Consider the following 24,438-nt stretch of genomic DNA (forward strand, 5'->3'; position numbering starts at 1 on the left):
TTTTATACGACGGGTATATCTCTGTCTATCGTCCAACGATTAACACAATATATAACTTGTCATTAACTAACAACTGAAATACGATATATGTCGTTCGTAATGATAACTTTATATTAGTTATCACAATATAAATTTAGATCCTTGATTTATGATATTTGATGAATGTAGTAAAAAAAAAAAAATTAAAAAAATTCATCTATAGATACTAATTAAAGATGTATTTGCATACAAATTATTCGAGGGTAGTTGTTTAATCCATCACAATATACATATTCAAAATCATAAAGTTGTGCATTTATTTTTTCATTGAGTTTCTAGTTAGGTGTTTCATATTAAAAAGTGTCCATTTGCATTTCATCAATATTCTTGTACCAAATCGAGAAAACATTACAAGAGATATCCCTATTTTTTGAACTTCTTTCTTCAAAAATATAATATGAAACAAAAAGATATCCCTAACAAACATTTTTCTGGGATGACTATTGGGAAAAGCCTAGAGGTAGGGATATATTTTAATTTTCACACCGCATTTGAATAAATAATTATTTGGAACCTCAAAATCAGTTGCCTTGAATGCTCCTCTCAATCGACATACTTGCTAAGCCAATTCAGCATATCTAGGTGTGCTTTATCAGCAGCTTTCACAGCCTTCTTATCAGTCAAGTTGTACCTCAAGGTCCACCCATGAGCAACCCCAGGGAAGATTTTCGTAAAGTTCGGAATCTATAACAAAAAGAAATGGCCCAAATTTTATATCTAGATTGTTACGATTCAACTCGAATGTTTTAAACTTATATACAGTTCAACAAAAAAGTGCATCTCAAATATGGTAGTTTAAAAGAGCTAGATTGAGTTTTGTTTTACCTTTCTTGCGGTCAAAATCCCCTTGAAGCTCTTAACAAGCTTGGGAGGACACGAGACGTGGTCATTCTCTGCTCCCAAAATAGCTAGTGGTAAATTCACCTCTGCAAATAAACCCATGGTCAATTAAAACCGAGAAGATGGCAAAATTTTTCTATTGCAAGTTGCAACCCAGTAAATTTTGAGCAATTCTAGTCAAGTGATGAAGACATTATATCTCAGAAAATATGTCACCAATGGCAAAACTCAAGTGAAGCTCCATACCTTTCATGTCATCTTCGGTCACGAATGATGGATGTAGAAGAACTCCAGCTTGAACAAGCCCACATTTTACTAGTTCCACGGCCACCTTACCTGGCGACATAAAATCAAGTAAAAAACAGGTCAAGAATCACAATAAACCGATGCCTGTCGAATTATGGCTTAGAAGCAACGTACAATCCAAGTTGGGCCTGATGTGACCTACTGATTACTGAAACATACCCCCGTAGCAGAATCCAGCAACACCGATTTCTGATTTACCACGACCTCTCAAAGCCTCTAAGACCGGTTTCGTATCTTCAAACGCCTTAATCTAATAGAAATACTAACAACAATATGTCAAATGTACTAGTACATGATTCCTCATAAATAAGCTAGCAAATACCTTACCGCGTGAAAATACAAAGTATTTATGATTATGGAAGCATCCAAACTGTACGCAAAATCTAAGAATAACAATTGAAAATTGGGAAGACTAAAAGAGCAAATAAATTTGTGTTTCAACTGGCATCTCAAAACATGCATGTCTTACGTTCAAATCGCATCAATACGTGTGTACTGAAATGTTCATTCAATTCATTGAAATAAATTTTTTTTTAGTGCAACATGTAAAGCGAGGACTAATGAGTAAGAAACAAACGGGATCATGCAGTGCCATCCAGACTGGCTTAGTCTTATTCGGGTTAGTAGGATCGAATGGATCTCCATGGAAAAAATCCGGAACCACCGCGTAAAACCCAGAAGATGCAACTTTATCAGCAAGTTTCCTGGGAATAAATAGATCCTGGGATCAGTTTCAACGGAAACAAACAAAAAAATCTCTCTTTTTTTGTTGAATCTAAAAAACTTCTCTTTCAAGATATCCACAACTCGATAAGGGATAGATATCCGAAACAGGAATACCTCAGATTGGGTGCTGTATATCCTGCGCAAAAAAATCATTAACTGCATAAGAGAGCAAATACGAAAATACAAGATTATTCACTTTTTTCAGTTAGAAGATATAAATCCGATTGTATGAGCCAGTGCACCACAGTCCATGCACATAGAATGATTAGCTCGAGGTATTCAAGAAGCAAGCGTCCAAATTCGTGTAGTTTGTTTGTTACAACAGCAAATAATATCCCTTCATAGGTGTCAATCCTTTTTTTTTTTTTTTTTTGGCTTAGATTTTGAATATAAACATAAAACATATACATCAGGATGTGTCTCAAAAAAAAAAAATACATTTTTTTAAAAATTCATATTTAATTTTTAACCATGTATCTGCATATTGAATGTGTTCACTCAGGGTTTGGCATTTTGATCTTCTAGGCAACTGCAATCAATAATCAATAATTGACTAAAATATGTTATTGCAAGAACATTATGTCACGTGTCACACGGAGGAATGATTAATCAGGTCTATCCTTATAAGAATTGGTTAAAAAGACCATCTTGGTGAGTGATTTTCTTCCATTTCAGTATATTCCATAATAAATTGTAATTCTATAAACTTCTTTTTTTAAAAAAAAAAAAATCAATCATTACAATTTACCGTAAATGTCGGAAGCAAGGACGATAGCGAGCTTCGAATCCGAGGGGCCCGAAACGTAGCACTGAAGCCCGCCCATTTCCAGAACCGACCCCCCTCCGCTATCCCCGCTCTGCAATGGCGGATTCTCGCTGCACTGCGGGGACAACTTCGCGTGACCAGACTGCAGAGATTAGTAAAATCCAAAAAAAAAAAAAAACCGTTACAATGCTCGACCGACCAGTAAGTTACGAAACGAAATCGATCTCAAAAAATTGATCTCATCTCCACAGTTGAAATCAACTGCTTCTGAACACCACCGACTTACCTGAACTTGAGGCAACACCTCCGGAAGGAGACGGTGCTCGGCGGCGGATTTCTCCGTTTTAGCGATGATCATCAGCATCACATAAATCAGAATGAAAGTGTAAACAATTCTTTCAGATGTTCCCATACTTGGCCTGTGTATGGATCGATCGATTAACTGAAATGGAGGGATCGAAATGATTGAAATATCGCGTTGAATGTGATCTTTGACAGCAAAGTAATCGAATGCGAAGTCAAAAGGTTACGACTTGCAAATTTTGATTTGTTCTTATTTAGTATTATATTATATATATATATATATATATGGTGAGAGGTGATTGGTAGGCTGGCATTTGATTGCGTGTCCCTCCAATATTTATTCATGCTAAACAAATGCACGTGCAACGCACGTGTGTAAGTATAATTATCCGAAATTTGTGGTTTTAATTTCCGTAGTTATAATAATAATAATAATAATAATAATAATAAAATTGTCGTAATAATTTTTGTAATTGCAATAATAGCAATAATGTTTAATAGACAAGTAACTAATTATTTGGTTTTAAATTAATAGAACACATTTTCTCTTCTTTTATTTAAAAGCAGCAATTGTTTCTTCATCTTTGATCTCTATTTCATTTTTGTCATCATAGATCTTCTTGTTTTTTTTTACGTTCGATTCAAGTGTTTTTTCTTTCTTTTGTGCATTAGCTCTTTGTATAGGTTGCTTGAGAATCTTTTTTGATTTCTTCTTTTCTTGATATTAACATTTGTCGTCGTAGAATCTTCAGGCATATCAACAGCTTCTGCCACAATATTTAATATACCCTTGTTTATTTTATTTTATTTATACCTTGTCTTCAAGTCCAATGAAATTCTGAATTGTTTATTTAGCAACTCTTCATATCTGTTTTTGGTAAATTCTGCATTGAAAACTTTAATATTAGATGCTATATTACGATAAGTTATTTAGTTAGTTGGAAAAACTCTTGTTTATTTTATTTTATTTATACCTTGTCTTCAAGTCCAATTAAATCTTCAACAAAGCATCCTACAAAAGTTGCTGCAACGTTTCCAAATAATGTTATTCTTGTTGTCTCGTGAGAGTCTTCAATTATGATTGTTATTTTGTACCTGTAAGAAAAGAAGTAAAGTTGACAATTCTAGTTTGATTTAAAATTTGACATGACCATGGTTTTTTTTTTTCCGTATACCTTGGTATGATCGTATTTGGGTATTTAATGCATTTTGAGCAATTTGCGTTGTTATCTTTCTTTTTAGTTGCTTGGAGGCAATAGTCACATGCTTTGTACCATCAACCATGGACTATCTTTGTTCTCAATCTCTTTGATCTTGCTTTGTATAAAGTAATAGTCGTTCTAAGCACAAACAAGAATAATTTATCATGGTCGTTTAGTCTGACCTTTGCTGGTAGGTAAAATATAAATATATGCATTGGAGAACTAATTTTGTAGTTTTTTTTTTGTATCATTTATTTTAGTAACCAATAATATTGATATTAAGAAATAGTAAATGAAATACCTATGTCAATGTAGTTCGTTTGTTTGCCACATCATCTAGTGTCACTTGTTTTGATTTTTTTATTGTCTTTGTAATCCAAAGCTCATTTAACTTTTCTTGTTTTTGATCTGCATCCAACCTATAAATTTTTTTGAATAATATTTCTGAAGCAGTTATTTATTGAATAAATTAAATTATTTGTTTTGGTTTTTGACATTTTTTGATATGAAATAAAAGAATGGTTGCATGATTGCAATTTATTTCTAAAGAAATTAATAAGTTCGCAGTATTGTTCTATTCTAAAATAAAGTTCACCCATAGAAGGTATATATAGAGAAAAGATATAGAACTATGTACCATGTTTGTATTACATTAGATGTATGCATGTATCGCATAATGGGTTAAGAAAGATTGTAGTTGTCGGTTTTGTCTGTAACTCTGGTGTATCAGATTCATTGTTCAAACCAATTCAAAACATAAATAATTTTGGTTAAATAATATTGATGAAAGAAGAAAATAAGATTTTGTATTCCAACATACCCATGAAAGTTTAGATGTTTAGATTGCAAAATGCCACAATTGGATGTTTTGATTCAAGGCGCTTCATCAATTGTCCTTCGTGTATTGCCAAGTCATCCCACATAGTGATAGAAATATTTTTCATTCTAAACAAAACTATTTATCTGTTAGATATTTATAAAAAATATTATATATGACATTTTGTAGTTTAATTTTACGTACCTTATGTTGAGAAGCATAACATGTCTCCTTTAACCTTATGGTTTATCTGATCTTTTGAAATTGCTCAATGGCATGACTTTGTTTAAAACACCGATCACACCTACACACATTTCGTTGTTTTGTTGCAGTTAATATACATATTAAAACTATTTTTAAATGCGAAAAAATGATTTATGTGTGGTGAGACAACTTACGCAAATATTTTTTTCCATTCAGAAGATTGGCTGGGATCGCATCAAATTCCTTGAATTCAAATGTTAGGTGTGACAACTTTAGCAACTGAGGTAGCTCTGCAACTGTGGTACTATTTTGCAAATACAACTCATACTTGGGGTTGACATTTGCATATTTTGGGTTCTATGAATTTGATGACAGGGTTGTATATTATTAAGTCTAGTTGGTTTTCAATAAGTTGTGAAAATTTTCATTGAATCATTGTACCTTGTTTTTTTCCAAATGAAAAGTGAGAAGGATTAGTTTAATTCTGAACATATTGATGAAAACTCAAAATGAAATAAGATAAAGTAGAAGAATGATAAATGCATAAGCCTTAATTTTCAAATTTAAAAACAATAAATCGAACGTAAATTCAATATGTATATTTGAATAATAATAAATAATAATAATTATTATTATTTAAAGAAACAAAAAATAAAACCCAAAAGACAGTAACAATATATAAATAAATAATAATATTTATCACGGTGAAAACTTTTTTATCTGTAAAATATAGAATTCAATCTATTAAAAGAAACCTGTAAATTTTTTAAATTAAAAGGTGGATTTTTTGTAATTAATAATCATACATAATAAATCTAATAAATAATTATAATAAAATAATCTATAAAGATAACTGGTTAATCAATAATACGTTAATTTATTTATTTATTTTTTCTATTTCAATGTAGTAAAATAATACATTCAAATTCAAATAAATAAAAAAGATAACATTAATTTAAAATATTAATCACTAATATTTTAATTGGAAAAAATACTAACAGAGATTATCATTGATAATTAATTTTTGTCCATTTATTGTGTTGAATATGAGCTAGTTAACCAGAAGTGTTACGTGTTTTCTGTATAATTGTGAATTTTTTTTAAAAATTAATATATGATTGCACAAGAAATAAAAACGACAACGATATCAATAATTTTTATCAATTTAGTTTACAATGATAAATTATGAAAAATAAAGGAGGATGTTGTCGTAGTATAACAAATGTAAACGGCTACGTACATGCTCGTTGATGAAAATCATCTTTCTCATTGTCTTGTTTGTCGTCTTAGTCGGTGTCTCTTCTCCCTGTCGAATAACGAAACTTTTGACGGCGAGGCGACGCCTCTTTTTTGTTCGTGCAGATCTCCAATTGGTGTGATTTCCATTTTTCCAACACTTAAGTTAATGATTTAAATTACGAATGCGAAGAATGTGGTGAATGGAATATGACGTTTGATGCAATATTTATAAAAGTATATTTGTATCATTATTTTATGATTGGTAAACGAAAAGTTGGGCAGAACAGATAATATTTGAGTCAAAAACTTTAAAAGAGATCATTAACTAATGTTTTTAACGTATTTAATATTTGTCAAATGACACTTAATTTACGCATTGAATCTTGTACTATATATATTAATGCATGTTAATATATGCGCCGCATTTTGTATTAAAAAAACTAAAAGTTGGAGCACAATGGATAATATTTGAATCAATATCTTTAAATGGGATCATTAACTAATGTTTATCTTGTACTTTAGTATTTGCTACAGACTATGCATTTAATTAATAATTAATAATTTGTAAATTATATACTGACATAATACATATCTATATATTGACTTGTTAATTTATGGGCTTCATTTTTTATTACATTAAATTAAATTAAATTACATTACATGCTTGCAACTAGTGAATACAATATTTTGATTATTTAATAAGAATAATGCTAGATTTACAACTAATATATCGTACAACGATATTTACAACAATTATGTCGTGATATTTTGTTATTATCTCGTGAGATTTTGATATGATATCGTGAGATATTGCATTCAATGTATCGTGAGATTTGATAAATTAAAATTTTGTATTGAATTTTTTGTGGTGTAAAAATTGTTGTACAAATTTGGTTGTACATGTAACATTACTCATTTAATAAATAAACGTAATAATATAATTTAACTGTTCGATGTTAGTTTATACAGTACTTATTATGTGAAAATTTGAGTTATTTTTTTATCCGTTCATTGGTTGTTTTTTTGTCTATAACATTTAATTTATATATATTTACTTAATTTATTTTTTTTGTAAATATAAATAATATATAAAATTGAAATTTCTTTTAATTGAGTTGTTTTTATTATATGCAGAATTTGGATTGTATGCTTGGAAAAGGAAGAAAAGTGAAAAAGAGGAAGAAGAAACGATGAAATGAAGGTAGAATAGGGGCAATAGAAGAGACATTTGTGGGAGAGAATCGTGGTCAAAGAAATATTAGTCAATAAAGCATAATTAATGGTGACATACTGACATAGTAGTGAACAAAGCATAATTAATGATGATATGGTTTAATAATGAATGATGGTGTTGGAAAATAATTAATGAAGAGAATGAGGTTAATTAGGACAAATCACAATTCAAATCCATATATTTATAGGGTTATAGATTATAGATTATAGATTCTATTTTGGTGTTCTTATTTTTATATATTTATTAAATAATAATAATAATAATATATATTAGAATAATATTAATTCATTCAATACATAAACATCGATTGTTTACATTAATTAAATAAACATTTTTTTATTATATCATAAGATTTTGTATTTAATGTATAATCAAATTTTAGGAAATGAAATTTTTTATTTAAGAACGTAAATGTAACATCTGTATTATGCTAATCCTTATAATTTACTATTCAACTTTGGAAAAATATGTCGGTTTCATATATTGTTTCTATTTATTTTTATACGTAATTTTTCTTGCGAATAAAAATCATGGGATTTAATTTTTAAATAATACTCTTATAGGCACTGTTTGGTTTGAGTGATAGGATAAGTAATCCATAGATAAGTAATATAATGTAAATTAAAAATAAATAAGAAAAAATAGTTAATACATTATTTGATTTGATGGATATATTATAATTTATTTGATTTAATTGATGTAAAATTATTAATTAATAAATAGATAAATAATATGACAAAAATAAGGCGAAACTAATTGGGTTAAATTATACATAGATTAATAATACATCAAACCAAACAATGCCTTATTCGTTTTCAGATGAAAACGAATCTTTCACTTTCATCCTCTTTCTATTGAATTTTATCGTTTAAGTTTTTAAGATGACATTAAATTTTTTTTCCCTCGTGATTTTTGTTAATTGTTATTGTTATAAGATGACTTTTGAAATTTCGGTTATATATAAAGTGTTTTCTTATCGCACCTTTTTTTTATTCCATCAATTACACAATTTTCATATTTGAAATTATTTCCCAGATATTGGTTGTCATATATATATGTATTTTTTGAAAATGTAAAGCTTTCGTAATCATCCAACAAAGAGATCATTGTTTACAATATCAGTTGATTCAGTTCTATACAGAGGTAGTGAATAAAAAAATTATAGAACTTTGATTAATAGAAAGGGCACGTGCAGCCAAACATGAGCTACCTTGTTCGCATTTCGCAGATAAAGTTGAAACAAAATCTCATGATGATTTGAGAGACAATGTGAATTTGATTGATCAAAGGAGTCTCCAATGCTCACGAATACAAATGATTGATAGCCTGAGTTACCAATTATTTTGATCAATGGAGATAACTCAAGTATTAAACTTTTTATGGTTAAAAACTTAAAAGGTTCCAGGTAATTGCCGTCACGAAAATCATTTCTATGGTGTATGAGAAGATGAATATAAACAACCCAACTAAAAATAGATGTGAAATATGTGTTCCACCCACACTCATGACTCAACGTGATGAAAGAAAAACAAAGGTGGTGGAAACTCTAATGTGAGCGTTCGTATTGGTAAAATAAGTAAATTTTCACAAATAATCAAGTTTTTTTTTTCTAACACCACCTTTTTGAACGAGTCACTCGCACATAATTTGTTCAGTATGATTTACTTGATAAATTAGTTCATAAGTTATTATGTCATTCTCAAAATTATTTCGAAAGTTTTGTCACCGAAAAATAATCTTGCATATTCTCAAAGTGCTAAAAGATAATAAAAACAAAGGTGGTGGAAGGTAATTTGACAACTCCCGGAAGATTCCCGAAACAGAAAAGAAATCGAAAAGAAGCTTTTGTCTGAACTCAGAAACCCAACCTGGATTTGGACCCACCAAGTCGCTCGAATTCCCCGTTAATTCTTGTATCACGTATATTAATTCGAGATGCTCTATTTTCTTGATTTGGTTTATAATGACTTGCAAACGAAACAGGGCCTTGATTAATGAATTAAATCTATTGTCAATTTGAGGAGCGGTGTAGGATAGGCCAAATCTTGTTGCGACCCTTAAAAGGTCTGGCACAGAAGAAGGTATCCAATGGTTATCTGAAAAAACTGGGTTCCTCTCTGAGGGAGAGATGGCGGAGCTCTGTTTGATGGCCTCGCATGGCTTCCCTCTTGATTTGGGGGTGGCGTTGCATTCAGAACCTGGCTTTAACAGGTTCTCAAAGGTATAATAGAGTCTGAGTTTGTTTTGTACAAGGTTTCTCCTATGTTTCAAGATTGGGATTTTTGCTTGTCGTGTGATATTTTTCCAGAATTGAACTCCATGCTCGTCCTCTCTTGGGTTGGTAGCATCAAGAAATTTCATAGGAAAGTCAAAAAGAAATTGTTCCCATGATTTCTTGAATGATTGTGTTTTGGTGTTGTGGACTATTTGAACCAAATGAATGACGGCTGTGATTCTATTATAATGATATCTTGGTGTTTGCATCATTCTCCTGCAAAAAAAGAAAAGTTGTGATTTGGTTCTTCACTTGATTCGTGAACGAAAATTGGACGTTTGTTGATTGGTGTCCTATGTAGTGTATAGTTTTTGTGTTCCTCTAGTGCTGTGCTGAGCTTCTCTTTTGTTTCCCATCAGGGCTCGAATCAAGTTCGGTTTAGCTCCCGCTCCTTTGATTTAAGCCTGCACCAGAAAGAGGATTGGAATTTTACCAGTGGATTGTTAGACCGGAGTAACTTGATCACACTGGACTCAACATTTAGAAGGCCTGCTGGCATTCAAGGTTCACCACTGACTCATTTTCTCCTTTTCATTTGAATATCTGTTACGTTTCAACCAAATATACAGTAATATATATATGTTTCTCTACTTGTGTATTTTGATGTACGCAGTGTCTCTAGAATGGTAGGGAGGAGTTAATCGCCCCTCAGGAATATTGATCGAGTTTTTTAAAAACCTTGTAGGACTACTGAACATCTAGATTTATATTATGATCATCATGATGCATGGTTGTTACTTCCCAAATTCAGACCCGATAATTAACCTTAATAACTTGCAACTCATGGGGATTCAAACTCAAAACAATTTAATATGTTACAAACTTTAGGACATATTTTTGGTTCAGTGGCGTTGCTTGTTCTTACAGAATATATTTAGTTGAGAATTCAGTGATGCTGAAGTATATATCCTTACACTATGTGTTTTTTTTTTAAATTTTTCCGCGCAACCAGGCTTTGAACCTTCTGGCTTTGGGATTGCCGATAAATGTAACAGTCAAGAAAAGATCTTGAAATTACTTGCCTCTGGATCAATGGGAGTAGAAAATGGTTCACTTGATATGTCGTCTATGATCCACGATTTGATGGGGCACCTAGATTTTGCACCATTTACTCAGCAGTCACTTATATATCCAACCAGGGAAGTCTACTTCAATGAACCCTCCGTGGAATATTCGTGTAATTCTGATGGTCAACTACAGAATTATTTTGGGAATGAGATGAATGATGTATTTAAGGAAATATCTGGCCTTTACTCATCGAAAAATACGAATAAATCCAGTAAGCAGACTATGCTGGTCCCTTTCTTTGAAAGGTATTAGCTTTATTTGTTTCATTGAGCACTTGACTGTTTTAATGAAATTGCTTGTCCCAGGAACCTCACTATTTTTTTTATCTTGTTTACCAGGCGGAAAAGAGCACAAGCCAGCACTACAGCATCCAATCTTCTTACTGAAAAAGCAGGAGTTTTGAAGAGGTATGACACTGCTTTCAAATGTATGTTATAAAGAAGCATTTCAGTTACCGTCCGTTCCCTGACGCATAATTTATGCTCTCTTTGACTCCAGTCACTCCACCGTAAAGATCACTGTTTACATGCATTTATAAACTTAAACCTCAGTGGTGTCTTGCTGAAGTCTTCTCGGTTTTTCATAAAATAAACCTCCATCTACTTTGCATATTTCTATTCGAATTTTTCTTAACAAGTTTGTATCATCTTCGATCTGAATTTCTTAAGGTTGAGATGTGAAATTCTCCTGTGCAAAACTGTGTTTTGGCCTTTATTTTGTATGTGCAAAGGTGTGTGCCTGCCACTTGCACAACACTAAACTACCAGCCATCTTAATCTAGTATTGTTCTATAATTGAACAAATTTTGCACCTAATGTTATAAATTTTTTAGCAGCCACGAAAAAGTGAGCAGAAAGGCATCAGAGAAGAAGAAGAGCACTACAAGAACCATTAAAGAGAGGGAAAAGAGCTACCTTCACATGTGTGAAATTCTTTTGTCCATTCTTGTCAACAAAGAGCAGAAGCAGACCAAAAACACTATCCACTCTTTGAAGAAATCCAGTCCCCGGCTTCCCGCGATGCTAACCCAATGCTCCGCAACCATTGCTGGTGCTGGCATTGCTGTCGTTTTATCAGTACTCTGCCGTGTAGCTTGTAATAGTGTACCCTTTTGTGCATCTAAGATTCTGAGCACTGTATTGGGGTTGGGGCTTATTTCTCTCTCGTGGGCTGTACATAAACTGAGAGATACGGTGGTTTCTATCAGAAAAACTTCTGGCAAGATGGGAGAAAAAGAAGGGGAAATGATGAATTGCTTGGAGAGAAATATGAAGGATATATACTATCGTGGGGGGGCCTTGATGGTTGTTGCAGTTCTGAGGTTGGTCTGATTAATGTTTGCGAGCGGACGATGCTTCACACGACGTTGCATACACATTGTTGGGACATTCTTCGTAGTCTCAAGATTGGAATTGTAATTCAGGAAGTTACATTTGTTTCTGGAAATTCAGTCCGAGGGGGAAGCAGTCCCCCCTTGTGAAAATCTTTATATCTAGACTCTAGCGAAAACATGGAAATAATTTAATGGGCAATGAAAAAGGAAGATGTCATTGTAAAAATGACCAAAAGTAACATTAATATAAACTACATTGACGGTGAGAGAAACATCCCTGATTTAATTAAAAAATATATATCTAGGAAAAACAAGGAAACACGCAGAGGGTAATTAAGAAAAACCTGGTGTTTCGTCAAAATGATTAAAACGAATATTGATACAAACTATTAGTTCTTTTATTACGTTTGCAGAAATTCTAATATTCATAAATACAACGCATGATGTTGAATTAGGGAATTGAATTATTTAATACGCATATTTGACGTGAATAAAAATTTAAATTGTGTAAAGAGAGGCCTTTTTAATGATATTCTAGAACAATAAAAAAAAAAAAAAAAACAAAGAACCCCATAAAACCTAGAGTAAACCGGGACGCATTTCACACCCGAAAGGGAATGTTTTCTTACTTTTGAGGAGTATTATTATTATTATAGACTAAAAACACAGGATTTTCTAGTACTGACAAATAGGGCCGTTCCAGCACCATTGTGGCAGGAAAAAGCACAGTTAATTAATACGAGGACGCAGCCTCAAAACAAAATTAATTATTGATGATACACGAAGAAAACTACAGAAAAATAGACAAGAATTTTGTGGACTAATGAGTCGCTGCAAAATCACTTGTGTGCTCTTCTCCTAAATATTATCAAACGCACCTTACAAATAAGGGCATCAAACCATTTTGCATTAAAGCCGAAGGATATTCGTAATCAAAGGCAGAACAAATGGCGAACTACGGGTGAAAGGAGGCAAGCCAGGCAACACTGTGTTGGTTTCAAGTTCAACTCATAACTTTTGAAACAACTCCAGCACCAACTGTGCGACCACCCTCTCTCAGGGCAAATCTTTGGCCTGTCAATTTTGGAAAGAAATGGTTAAGTTCTGGAATAGCAAATTGACTTAGTAAATAACTAAATAACCAGAAGAACAGTGCCTATCACCACTCGAATCTCTCTAGTTTGTCCCACCATAATCAAAGAGAGATTCAAAATCACAAAGTATTTAGTGATTCCACATAATATATACTTCACGTACAAAAGAAAATCAAGTATCACAATTGTTAAAAAAACTCGAGGGTTGTTCAAAACCAAATAAGGTACATAATATAATAACAGCTGAAAGTATGCACCTTTTCTCAGATAACCTAAATTGAAAACCAGAATCAAGCTAGAGTTGAAATCTTATTTATTTAGATTCAGATTGTCCACAATATCACCAAAAATAATATCAATTGAAGGCATCATGGATATTAGCATCTATTGTTTCTCCCTTTCTCTGGTTGAATTGAATAAAAGACTATCAAAATAAATAGCACCAGCAACAAGGAATGCCTCGAGACAAGTGACAGAAATGGCTTAAACAAGAGAGGAAAAGCATCGCATGATAAAGACGTGTGAAATAGAGAAATAAGGCAATGTCCAAAAAAAAACCCACAGATAATAACAATGGAGGCATCAGAAGATTATACTGATCCAGGAGGTTAAATGATTTTATAATTGAATTCGAGACTCAAAAAAGAATTAGATTACTTTCTCAATAGGTAAACGAAGACGGGAACCAACTGGAAAGCGACAACACACAGTAAGTTAAAGCTTAGTTGGATCAGAAAATGGCCACCCAGCAAAACATATAATCCTATGTACCTGCTTCAAGAGGAACTGGGTAGATAAGCTCGAAAACAGCAGTCACATTGTCCCCGGGCATAACCATCTTCACATTTTCCGGCAACTCGACTTTACCAGTGACGTCAGCCGTCCTCAAGTAGAATTGAGGTCTATAATTCGAAAAGAAAGCGGTATGACGACCGCCTTCCTCTTTTGTGAGGACATATATTTCTGCCTCAAATCTTGTGTAGGTTTTGAGAGTATTGGGTTTTGCAATCACCTGCATAAAACGAACCAAAGAAACAAAGAAATAATATCCCCAACGCATCCTGCAGATGCATTTAAAGCATTCATTTGAAAGAATATTTATGTACACAAACTGTAAATCAAGCTGTTATGCATCCAATTACAGTTAATTGTTTAACCAGGCGATAAGAAAAGTGACAATACAACTTTATTGATTCCTGAATTATCGCATACGAACAAAGGTGGTGCACCCAATAAGAGTGATTGGAATAAATAAATAACCGAAAGAAACATCCCAGTGAGTGCACTAACCATTCCTCGTTGGACATCATCACGTTTCAAGCCACGCAATAGCAGACCCACATTGTCGCCGGCCTAAAACAAAAACGAAATGATTGTAACAGCTGCAGCATAAACATCATTATCACGTGCAGAAATTAATCTTTTACCTGACCAAAATCCAAAGTCTTCTTGAACATCTCTACACCTGTTGCCGTAGTTTTGATTTTGTTCTGTAGCAGAAAGAGATATGGCATTAGTGTACCAGTAAAAAAACAAAGCAGTAGAATCTGTTAATGCTAGCTCACAACACAAGCGGAGAAGTCTAAACCAACAGAAGGGTTGTTCCACAGGATAATTTGATTGCCGAAGAGCAATCTAATCCTTCATGAAAACTAATCCAACTTGTGTGTATGTGCTCCAAGTTTAATAAAACAACATTACGACTATATAGTCGTCATTCGATCACAAAGAAATAACTACAAACTTCCAGTGGAAAACTACAAGTCTGGTGGCGCATGTTCAACTATTTAAATGCTCATAAATATGGCAATTAACTTGCTTCCAGTTTTAAATAGATCAACTAGAGTTAAGAACAGATGATGCGGAATTTATACAAATTCCATCATCTGAAACTTGACACCACTAATTCATGAAATCTGCCAGCCTCTTCCAAAGATTAATGTACAGGATTCAGACTGTCTACACCTTCAACATCAACTTTAAATCAACAGCACATAAAAAGCTATCAAACACCCTGCTTGAAAACCACACTTCCAAATAAATTAACGAAGATAACTCACTTGCGAGAGCCCCAAGATTTCTACTTCTTCCCCTGGTTTGATTATTCCTTGTTCAACACGGCCAGTTGCAACAGTTCCACGCCCCTTAAAAATCACCAAGATAAATATCAATAGTTCAATACCAATGAAACATGTTTTCGCAAAGTATAAATCACTTCATCAGAAAAAAAAAAAGGGACATTGGACTTTAAATTTTTTTTTTGATGTTCGATAACCCTTAACTCATATCAATTAGCATCACTAAAAATATTAATGAGTACATAAATGGAAAGAAAATTAACCAGATTTCAATTTTTATTTTATTTCTTTGATAGCTACCACATTTAGAAACTTAAATTTTTACATACACATCGCCATCGTTATTAATATTGGTTTCCCATCACGCGCACGTAATAATTTTCTTTTTTCTTTTTCTTTTTTATTTGATATAGTCTGATTCCTTAGCTATACTAAACAATCATCTCTTTACAAGTTTATGATTGTGATGTTGCAGCTCGACATAAGTTATTGTTCTCTCTAAATAATTGATGTAAAAGTATATTTTACCTGAATAGTAAAAACATCTTCCACGGGCATGAGGAAAGGCTTATCAAGTACACGAATTGGATCTGGAATATATGAATCTACAGCATCCATTAGCTTTAATATAGCCTTTTTTCCTATTTCCTCATTTGTCCCCTCTAAAGCAGACAAAGCCGATCCTCGGACAATTGGAATATCATCCCCAGGAAACTTGTAGAAGCTCAGCAATTCTATAAAAATGAGGTAATGTTAAATAGTTACAATCAAATAGAAAGGCCAAGAACAATACCAGGATCAAATTTTAAGATTACCACGCAGTTCCATTTCCACAAGTTCCAGCAATTCTGGGTCATCCACAGCATCAACTTTATTAAGGAAGCACACAAGTGATGGCACACCAACCTATAGTAGTCAGAGTAAATGATGAAATTGCAAAACCAAAAGTTTAGCAAAAACCACGAATCGTGTTTGTGCATATCAATTCATGTCCAGCCATAAACCTGGCGTGCGAGCAGAATGTGTTCCTTAGTTTGTGGCATTGGACCATCAGGGGCAGACACAACAAGGATACCCCCATCCATTTGAGCAGCACCAGTAATCATGTTCTGCATTATCATCAAAGAGATTTGCATTACCTACTAATACTGGCAAAAGATAAATTAACAGGGCCAAAGATGACATTTTGCTGGAGGAGGTCTCCGAGATTCAATCTTAATCCTTTCAATTATTATTATCCTATAGTATATACTTGTTGATTTAACTAAACTGAAATCTATTTGAGTTATCTATCACTTCATTTTTTGCTTCCAAACATAAATAAACCCAACCTCCATCTTCATTGAATTGTATCCAAGACAAGAAATTCATTCATGAAGTAATAGTACTAGAATTAGGGGTTAATGAGTGATTCAATCATAGAAGGTTCAAACACGAGCAAGCCGCACCCGACCTTCACATAATCAGCATGTCCAGGACAGTCAACATGAGCATAATGTCTCTTTGCCGTTTCGTATTCAACATGAGCCTGCAGCATCAACTCACTCATAAACCTATATTTGATGACTCCAGGACAAGCACAAGTAGATAATGTTAAAGGGGAGCGTTAAATGAGATAAATAGAGAAATATCCTAACCGTGGCAATTGTAATCCCTCTCTTTTTCTCTTCGGGGGCTTTATCAATTTCATCAAAGGCAACAGCTTTAGCATTACCTTCTTCTGACAAGACCTTACAGAGAAAATAAAATGGGTTAAAGGCCTTGAAGTACAAAGAATCTATATCTATATGATATAAGACTGTTTATGATTACAGAACAGGAACAAGAAAAAGCAAAACTAAAGAAAGAAAAAGTCTACATCACAATATTATCATTATTATGTTCAACCCTACCCGGGTGATCGCTGCGGTTAAAGTAGTCTTTCCATGGTCAACATGCCCAATCGTTCCCACATTCACATGAGGTTTTCTGCAAACAAGTATTACATTACATCAATTAAATTACCACCAAGTTATCAGACTCGCATCATTAAAAAAAAAACCTTCAGGATACCTATTTTCACGTTTGCTTAAAACTAGAGAAAATGATCACAAAATAATAATAAAAAGAAGAAGTCAAAGAGAAGCGATTAACTGTATAGTCATTTCAGTATTCCAAAACAAGGAGACGCATCTTACGTGCGAGTGAAGGTAGCCATGGATCTCCACCAGGGATTGTATACGGAGGTGGAATATATATCGGATTCCGATGCAGAAAAAGGCGAAGAGACGGCGGATCCTCGGCAACATGACGAGTAGATTCTCGGCACAAGTGTGATCGCCCGCTTCGAATTCGGGTTCCGGACAACCACCGACGCCATTTTCCGAGTGTAAAATCGGGAGAATAACAGCGTTACAGGCAGGTAGTGAGAAAATGGAAAGGCGTGGAGCAGCGTATGAGGTTTTGGAAATTCAGGGTTTTAGGAAGACAAAATTGGCTAGGGCTTTTCCGGATGACAGATCCTCGTACGACGCCGTTTTGTGCCGCGGGCCCCGTAGTTATTCGCGTCAATTCGTATGGGCCTTTCTCGGCCTAGTTAGTATGGCCTGGCCTATATTTGACATAGAGCGGGTCTGAAATCAAGATTACCTTGGACTTGGATCATACAAAATTCAAGGTTGGTTGATTGATCTCCAATCCATAATTTTGATAACAAATATGTTAATAGTCAATTTTGGTGAATTTCATCCATTCAATCAATCAAATTTATAAATACAAGCGTGACTAAAAATTTATTGTTTGGCAAAGGATAAATGACAGCATTAAAGCAATGATTGGGAGAGCTTCTTAGAAGCATTTTTCAGCTTTTTCGTTAACAAAAATGTGAAATTTTGTGAAATTTTGTTGACGAAAAACTGAGAAGTGCTTCCTAGAAGCTCTCCCAAACACTACCTAAGTATTATCTTTTATAGACGGATCGATTAGGTCCATAATCGACCATAACAAATTTTTTTTTTTGGAAATCAAATCAACATATATTATATAATATTCTCTCTAACATAACGAACAAATGTGAAAAATTATATTTTAGGCATGAAAAATAATATTGAGAGTGAAGAAGAATAAAGAAAGTCTCGATTTGATTTTTCAGGTACCCAAAAAATCTCGTTTTATATGCATGTGAGATGGACCCGAGGAAAGGATTGCGAGCAAGTGACTTTTACAAAAGTCATAGGCGATAACTTGGGTTTTGTACATGTTGTCCATGGGGTAGTACCCCATAGGCATCATGGCCCTTCATGATTGGCCCAAATCAGTGGGCCTCACACACTTTTATGTGGGGCCCACTTATTTGGGCCAATCAGAGCCCTCCACGCTTCCAATGGGTAGTACCCCATTGGTATCATCGAATGTTCCGATAACTTGTTTGCAGCATTAATCATAGAACGAGATAAGCCACCGTGGTACGATGGCTAAGTACATCTAGTGTTTTAATGGACAAGTACAGGATGTTTGACTTATTTTATAAGCTCTTTAAATTTGTTTCACAATTTTTTTTTTCAACCAGCTTATAAACTGGTGTTACAAAAAAATTAGAGTCACTCCTAATTTTTTTAGAAAATGTCTTATTTTGTAATTTTAATTCTCCACGTTATCATTATATATTTTATTAAATATCTACCATGTCATCTGCCCTTTTTTTGTACGTAATTTATCAATTTTTATTCTATAAAATTAAAAAATTATTATTTTAATGTATATTTAACATTTATGATAAATTTTAAAATTATTCTTGTGTATATATTGCTATTTACATTTACTTTCATAGTATTATACATTTTTTATAACATCAAAATTTTAAGTTATTTAAAATCAGTTCATTTAAACATTTAACAACTTATTTTTACAATAAACATGACAGCTTATAAGCTCATAAAATAGCTCATATATTCATATAACTTATTGTTGTTTTTAATAATAAGCACATATAAGTCACTAAAAGTTCTTGTTATCAAGAATTTAACTTCTCTCTTTTGAGGCGTGTGTTTTGGGTTTGTGTTATCTTGAAATGCATATTGACCTCCATTTTCCATTCTAAATCTCCAGAAGTCATACCTGATTCCCACGAACAATAGCTGATTGAATTTTAGACTTTCAGGCAAACTAGAATCTGATTCCTTGCGTTAAAGGAACCACTAATCATGATTTCATCCGCCCTTATTTTGTTAAAAGAGAGATTGTTGTTGTCAACGGTGGGACAACACATGTTATGGTTGAGAGAGTATAAATGAGAGAAATGAGAGAAAATCCGTAGACATTTGTGTATATCTTGAATTTCTATATAAATCCAAGAAGCTTGTACCAGCAATAGACAAGTCTTTTCAGATGGTACACATCTTAGGTTTATAAACACATGGGACCAAAAAAAAAAAGAACTTTCTGTCTCAGCTCAGGGGCAATCAAAAAATTCGCCTTAAGAACAGCTCAATCACTCGATCATGTTAAAATAGAGAAGGTTAATGAGGACAGTAAGTTTTCTGACAATATTATCGAAGGCGAATAACAAGAAGATGAGGACGGTTTCTAATTTCGGTGGTGAAAGAACAGTGCAAACTATACCGCACCTAGCACATGAATTCCAAGGATTATGATGCAGGTGATCCACGCTGTGTGTTGAAGCTGGAGTATCCAAGAAGGCAAAGAACTATCACGCACCTGGAGTATGAAAGAACGGTGCAAACTATACCGCACCTAGCACATGAATTCCAAGGATTATGATGCAGGTGATCCAAGAGCTGAGTTGTAGCTGGAGCATTATCCAAGAAGGCAAAGAACTATGGTGCACCTGGAGTAAACTCCAGGTACAGCATAGCATTTACTTATGTACAGTAAAATAACTCTCAATACGGTAATATACAAAAGATAAGTTCAGAACTAAATCATACACAGGCAACAGGAAGCCTGTCGTTTTAATGAACAATGCATGATATGGACAAGGCAGAGGATTATCCAAAATTATTTGGAACAATGGGATTGATATATGTTGTGAATTTCATACTGATGCTTGAATAAGTTTTCAGCCTTTGAGGAATGATTGATACTAGCAATAATGCAATATGCTTATCATGTTTAGAGTATTTCTGATGTTCTGTTACTGGGTTGTGATCAAATATGCCTGTTTAATGTAAAATGTGTAATAAAAAACACTGTGATGTTTGTACTGCATGGTCGCACCTTCGAAATATACCACCTCAACAAATTGAATCACGAGGACATAGGCTCTAATTCATCCAACAGAAACACCAATACACATAAAAAGTGCAACTTTATTACAAATGGACAGAAATGGTACCAAATGAACAATTAATGAAGTTGAACTGTTCACTCAAATTCAACTTTCAGTGCATTTGTGTGTTTGTTGACGTTTACCAGGTAAGGTAGGCTTTGACGCATCATTAACCCCTTCAAATCCACATCCAATCAATGTATTCACGATATTTACGAGGCATCAAGCTCCTACAAAGCTCATACACATAATATAATCGAAACATTGGCACTTCGTGTCATTCACATGCCATCAAGCTTTTGCTGGCTCATCATCATCTTCAATGTCCCAATTCAAATCCTCATCATCTTCTGTAGCACTCAACTTCTTCCTCATATCCTCGGTTTTTGGCCTCTCCCCGTGACTAGTAGCCAAAGTTTTCTTCTCATCACCACTTCCTACGTCCTCGATCTCATCCCACCCCAGATCTTCCTCCTCATCCAACTTCGATTTATGACTCAACACCAAAGAAGCATCATTTCCTTTATCGCATTCACCTGTTTCGCCCTTCTCTTCAGCACCCACTTTCTCGTTGTTATTTTTTTCAACAATTGGTTCACTTTTCACATCTCCATTTCTCTTCACTTCAACAACTTCATCAGACTTCAGTTCTTTTTCACTCAAAGACTGATCTTTCACACTTTTCTCACTTGGCTCCACCACATCCTCCTTGCTATCGCCTCCGTCGAAATCATTCATTTCCTTATCATCTCGCAAACTGCCATTTGAAACCTCGAGCTTTTCCAAAGGCTTCAAACTTCCACTACCGGTTCCCTTATCATCTCCACCTTCCGCCTTCACAAGGCTCTCACTTCCATTCACACCATCTTCATCATCGTCTACGTCCCAGGACAATTCCTCATCATCATCGTCATCAACTGCAATAGCCCTTTTCACAAGATTAGCTCTCATCCTCTCCTGCTGCTTGAGCTTATCAACTCTATAGAAGTATCGACACCAAAAGGTCTCTTGATCAACTTCCCTTGGCACAATCTTTCTAAAAACACTCTCCAAGATTCCATCATCCCCAATCAAACCCTCAATTTCATCCGTCCTCTCATTCAACTGAAATTCCGACTTCCACTTCTTATACTCCTCCACATCCTCCGGCTCCTCACAGAAAGTGCTCAAATCACTCTGAATCGCACTCAGCTGTGCCTCGAACCGACTATACCTACCCGTGCTCAAGCTCCTATTAGTTTCAGGCGTCTCCGATTCCCCATCCGACATTAAATTCTTCGTTTCCTTAGAAATAATGTCGGCCGTGGATTTCATCACCCCATCCAGCGCGACTTGTGCGGCTGAAGCGCCAGCTTCCAAAGAAGCCGGGAGATCCTTCACCGCCCTGTTGGCAACGTCTCGGATGATCTCAGTCTCCTTCTTCAGACCCAAACCAAATTCCATAAGATCTCTACGGTATGTTTCCATCACCGATTCAGATTGGGTTGATATTGTCTTGATCAAACCACCGAAGGTCCATCCACCGGCAGAATGATCCTGCGTGACGCCGCTCTGTTGGCGGTCGTCATGCGGTGGTTTGACGGCAGGATCCGGGTCCGTTGCATCGGATTTGGGAGAGTCCGGATCGTCAGATAAGATGGATTTGAAGAAATTCATTGCGATAATCACTTCATCCAAGAATTCAGCCTTCAGGTTTCGTGATTTGCTCACAGTCGGTGCATTGATTGGAAACAATATGGGGTTTTATTTATTTATTTATATTTATTTATTTCAAAAAAAAAAGGATTATATCTTTTAAAGATTTGAAATCATTATAAATTATTATTATTATTATATTAATAATAAAAAATATATGAAACTTTAATTTTTAAAAAAAATACTATACCTACTTTTTATACATATAGAAAATAAATAATTTAAGAATAAGATAAGAATAATAATTTTTTATATGAATTTATTTAGTTCGAAAATAACAATATCAACAAAATTAACAACAATAATAAAATAATATTAATTAATAAAATTAAGGTTGAGTACAATTTCAATTAAATCGAGTAAAATTTACTCAATTGTATTAAATTCTTATGTATTTTATTATATTTTTTTCAATAAAACTTATGATTTAAAATGGTTCCTAGCAAAACAATTATTTCGACCGAATCAAGTGTTAGTTATTATTACATTCTTATGATTTTTTTTATTGTTTTTTCTTGTATTAATCAAGTTTTTTTTATTGTTGCTAACTAACGAATTTTTTGCATACAATATGTGTATATATGTAAAAAAAATAAAAAAATCGAATACCAATTAAAATTTTTTATGTTGATTAATTTTCATGTTGTTTTCAAGATGAATACAAATTAAATATTTAAAAATTCAAATTAGGATAAAAAATATTTAGTAAATTTAAAATTATAGATAAAATGTGATGAATAATACTAAATAATGGCGATAAATTGTTGGAGATAAATTTGATTTATGTTTAAAGAAAATGATGATTTGAATACATTTTTGTAAAATTAAGTAATTAAAATTTTACCAAATTCATCGTAAATTAGTTAGTAGATGAGTAAAGTTTAAATTACATAGAAGGATATTAGTATTTATATTTGATTATCTGTTGTTATAACTATATTTATTATTATTACTAATGAAAAAATACACACGTCTCGCGTGTGTAAAATATAAGTTTTTTTAAAAACAAAACATGGAATGGATGGGAGGTTTAGTAGGATAGTGGATAAGGGGTAATTATAGAATAATGTATTTTGATGTCCTCAAAAGTAGTTAGTATAATATGCTCATCTTTTATATAATAGAATAGATTATTAGCGGCGGAGTTTTGACTTTTGAGACCCCGGGCCTAGGAGTGCAAATGAACTGAATCGAGCCAAATAATGTTAAAAATTTAAGGCTCGAATTCGGCTCGAATTAAGTATATTCGAGTTCGAGCTCGATTCGAAGTTCGAAATTTTCAAATATTTTGGCTTGAACTCGGCTCGAAATGAAGTTTGAGTTCAGCTCGAAATATTTAAACCTATTCGTAAACTATTCAAACTATTACTCGTATATTATGGTTCGAAAAACTCGAAATGTTCTAAAAAGTTTAAAATATATATATTTATTATATAATTATATTATATTAATAAAATATTAAGGTTCGCGAATCGAACAAAATAATTTTGACTCTAACTTATCTCGAAAAAACGTTCGAACATGTTCGGATTCGGCTCGAGATTCGATAAGTTCGAATACGAATCAAACATTTATCGAGTCGGTTCGAAAAACTCGCGAACTGACTCGATTAGCTACACTCGGCCGGGCCTTTCTTGGAGCTCATTTTGCTATTTTTTTTAATATTTGTACTTTGTATTATTTAATTTAATTTAATTAAAAAAACGACCGAGTCCAAAGATGGCGCGTTACGTTGGCTTGGGCTACTTTATTTTTTTTATAAAAAAAAATCAATTCCTTTCCGAGGTAGATACAATTCTTCTATGCTTATGTTCTTTGCTTTCATTCGACACTTGCCATATACTAAAGTTGTACACATATATTTGTGAAAGGTAGCCAAGTTCAATGTTGAATGAACTTTAAGGACGCTAGTCAAATCCTCCATTCCACTCTTAAAATAAAATATTTCCACAA

The 24,438-nt window shown here is 33.4% G+C and overlaps 4 protein-coding genes across 5 annotated transcripts; 1 reads left to right on the forward strand and 3 right to left on the reverse strand.

Annotated features, from left to right (window-relative positions):
• Positions 1-315: 315 nt before the first annotated feature.
• Positions 316-3,230, reverse strand: LOC140891019 (endo-1,3;1,4-beta-D-glucanase-like). The gene is made up of 8 exons (XM_073299227.1): positions 2,964-3,230; positions 2,660-2,819; positions 2,026-2,047; positions 1,763-1,889; positions 1,345-1,435; positions 1,126-1,215; positions 865-965; positions 316-723 (listed from the first exon to the last, which is right to left on the reverse strand). Exons 1-8 carry the CDS (start codon positions 3,087-3,089, stop codon positions 583-585), a joined length of 858 nt encoding a protein of 285 aa, XP_073155328.1. The 5' UTR covers positions 3,090-3,230; the 3' UTR covers positions 316-582.
• A 6,324-nt stretch (positions 3,231-9,554) lies between these two features.
• LOC140891772 (uncharacterized) lies at positions 9,555-12,465 on the forward strand. Of its 2 annotated transcripts, none has more exons than XM_073300408.1 (5): positions 9,555-9,897; positions 10,311-10,455; positions 10,904-11,264; positions 11,358-11,426; positions 11,852-12,465. In XM_073300408.1, the coding sequence occupies exons 1-5, from the start codon at positions 9,805-9,807 to the stop codon at positions 12,348-12,350; spliced, it is 1,167 nt and encodes a 388-aa protein (XP_073156509.1). In that variant the 5' UTR covers positions 9,555-9,804; the 3' UTR covers positions 12,351-12,465. The 2 variants fall into 2 exon arrangements, with proteins under 2 accessions (XP_073156509.1, XP_073156510.1); XM_073300409.1 differs by having other exon boundaries at positions 9,558-9,897; positions 11,855-12,465.
• A 486-nt stretch (positions 12,466-12,951) lies between these two features.
• On the reverse strand, positions 12,952-18,030 carry LOC140886960 (elongation factor Tu, mitochondrial). Its single transcript, XM_073293921.1, has 12 exons — positions 17,702-18,030; positions 17,417-17,492; positions 17,162-17,254; positions 16,978-17,052; positions 16,529-16,633; positions 16,340-16,430; positions 16,053-16,258; positions 15,507-15,590; positions 14,874-14,936; positions 14,737-14,799; positions 14,218-14,458; positions 12,952-13,426 (listed from the first exon to the last, which is right to left on the reverse strand). Exons 1-12 carry the CDS (start codon positions 17,881-17,883, stop codon positions 13,356-13,358), a joined length of 1,350 nt encoding a protein of 449 aa, XP_073150022.1. The 5' UTR covers positions 17,884-18,030; the 3' UTR covers positions 12,952-13,355.
• Positions 18,031-20,735: 2,705 nt separating this feature from the next.
• LOC140891289 (uncharacterized) lies at positions 20,736-22,516 on the reverse strand. The gene has a single exon (XM_073299712.1). It carries the CDS (start codon positions 22,444-22,446, stop codon positions 21,082-21,084), a length of 1,365 nt encoding a protein of 454 aa, XP_073155813.1. The 5' UTR covers positions 22,447-22,516; the 3' UTR covers positions 20,736-21,081.
• Between the last annotated feature and the right edge of the window lie 1,922 nt (positions 22,517-24,438).

This window comes from Henckelia pumila, chromosome 3 (assembly GCF_033568475.1).
Source record: "Henckelia pumila isolate YLH828 chromosome 3, ASM3356847v2, whole genome shotgun sequence".
Taxonomy (NCBI): domain Eukaryota; kingdom Viridiplantae; phylum Streptophyta; class Magnoliopsida; order Lamiales; family Gesneriaceae; genus Henckelia; species Henckelia pumila.

Bases quoted from the DNA above. Each gene is read 5' to 3' on its own strand.
- LOC140891019 (XM_073299227.1), bottom strand. From the start codon at position 3,089: ATGGGAACATCTGAAAGAATTGTTTACACTTTCATTCTGATTTATGTG. The intron at 1,890-2,025 runs GTATTCCTGTTT...ATTTATTCCCAG, and splicing joins TATACAGCACCCAATCTGAG to GAAACTTGCTGATAAAGTTG. The intron at 1,216-1,344 runs GTATGTTTCAGT...TTATGTCGCCAG, and splicing joins TGCTGGATTCTGCTACGGGG to GTAAGGTGGCCGTGGAACTA.
- LOC140891772 (XM_073300408.1), top strand. From the start codon at position 9,805: ATGGCGGAGCTCTGTTTGATGGCCTCGCATGGCTTCCCTCTTGATTTG. The intron at 9,898-10,310 runs GTATAATAGAGT...GTTTCCCATCAG, and splicing joins GCTTTAACAGGTTCTCAAAG to GGCTCGAATCAAGTTCGGTT. The intron at 11,265-11,357 runs GTATTAGCTTTA...CTTGTTTACCAG, and splicing joins CTGGTCCCTTTCTTTGAAAG to GCGGAAAAGAGCACAAGCCA.
- LOC140891289 (XM_073299712.1), bottom strand. From the start codon at position 22,446: ATGAATTTCTTCAAATCCATCTTATCTGACGATCCGGACTCTCCCAAA.
- LOC140886960 (XM_073293921.1), bottom strand. From the start codon at position 17,883: ATGGCGTCGGTGGTTGTCCGGAACCCGAATTCGAAGCGGGCGATCACA. The intron at 17,053-17,161 runs GTTAGGATATTT...TTGATGCTGCAG, and splicing joins GAGGGATTACAATTGCCACG to GCTCATGTTGAATACGAAAC. The intron at 15,591-16,052 runs GTAAAATATACT...GTGATTTTTAAG, and splicing joins AAGATGTTTTTACTATTCAG to GGGCGTGGAACTGTTGCAAC.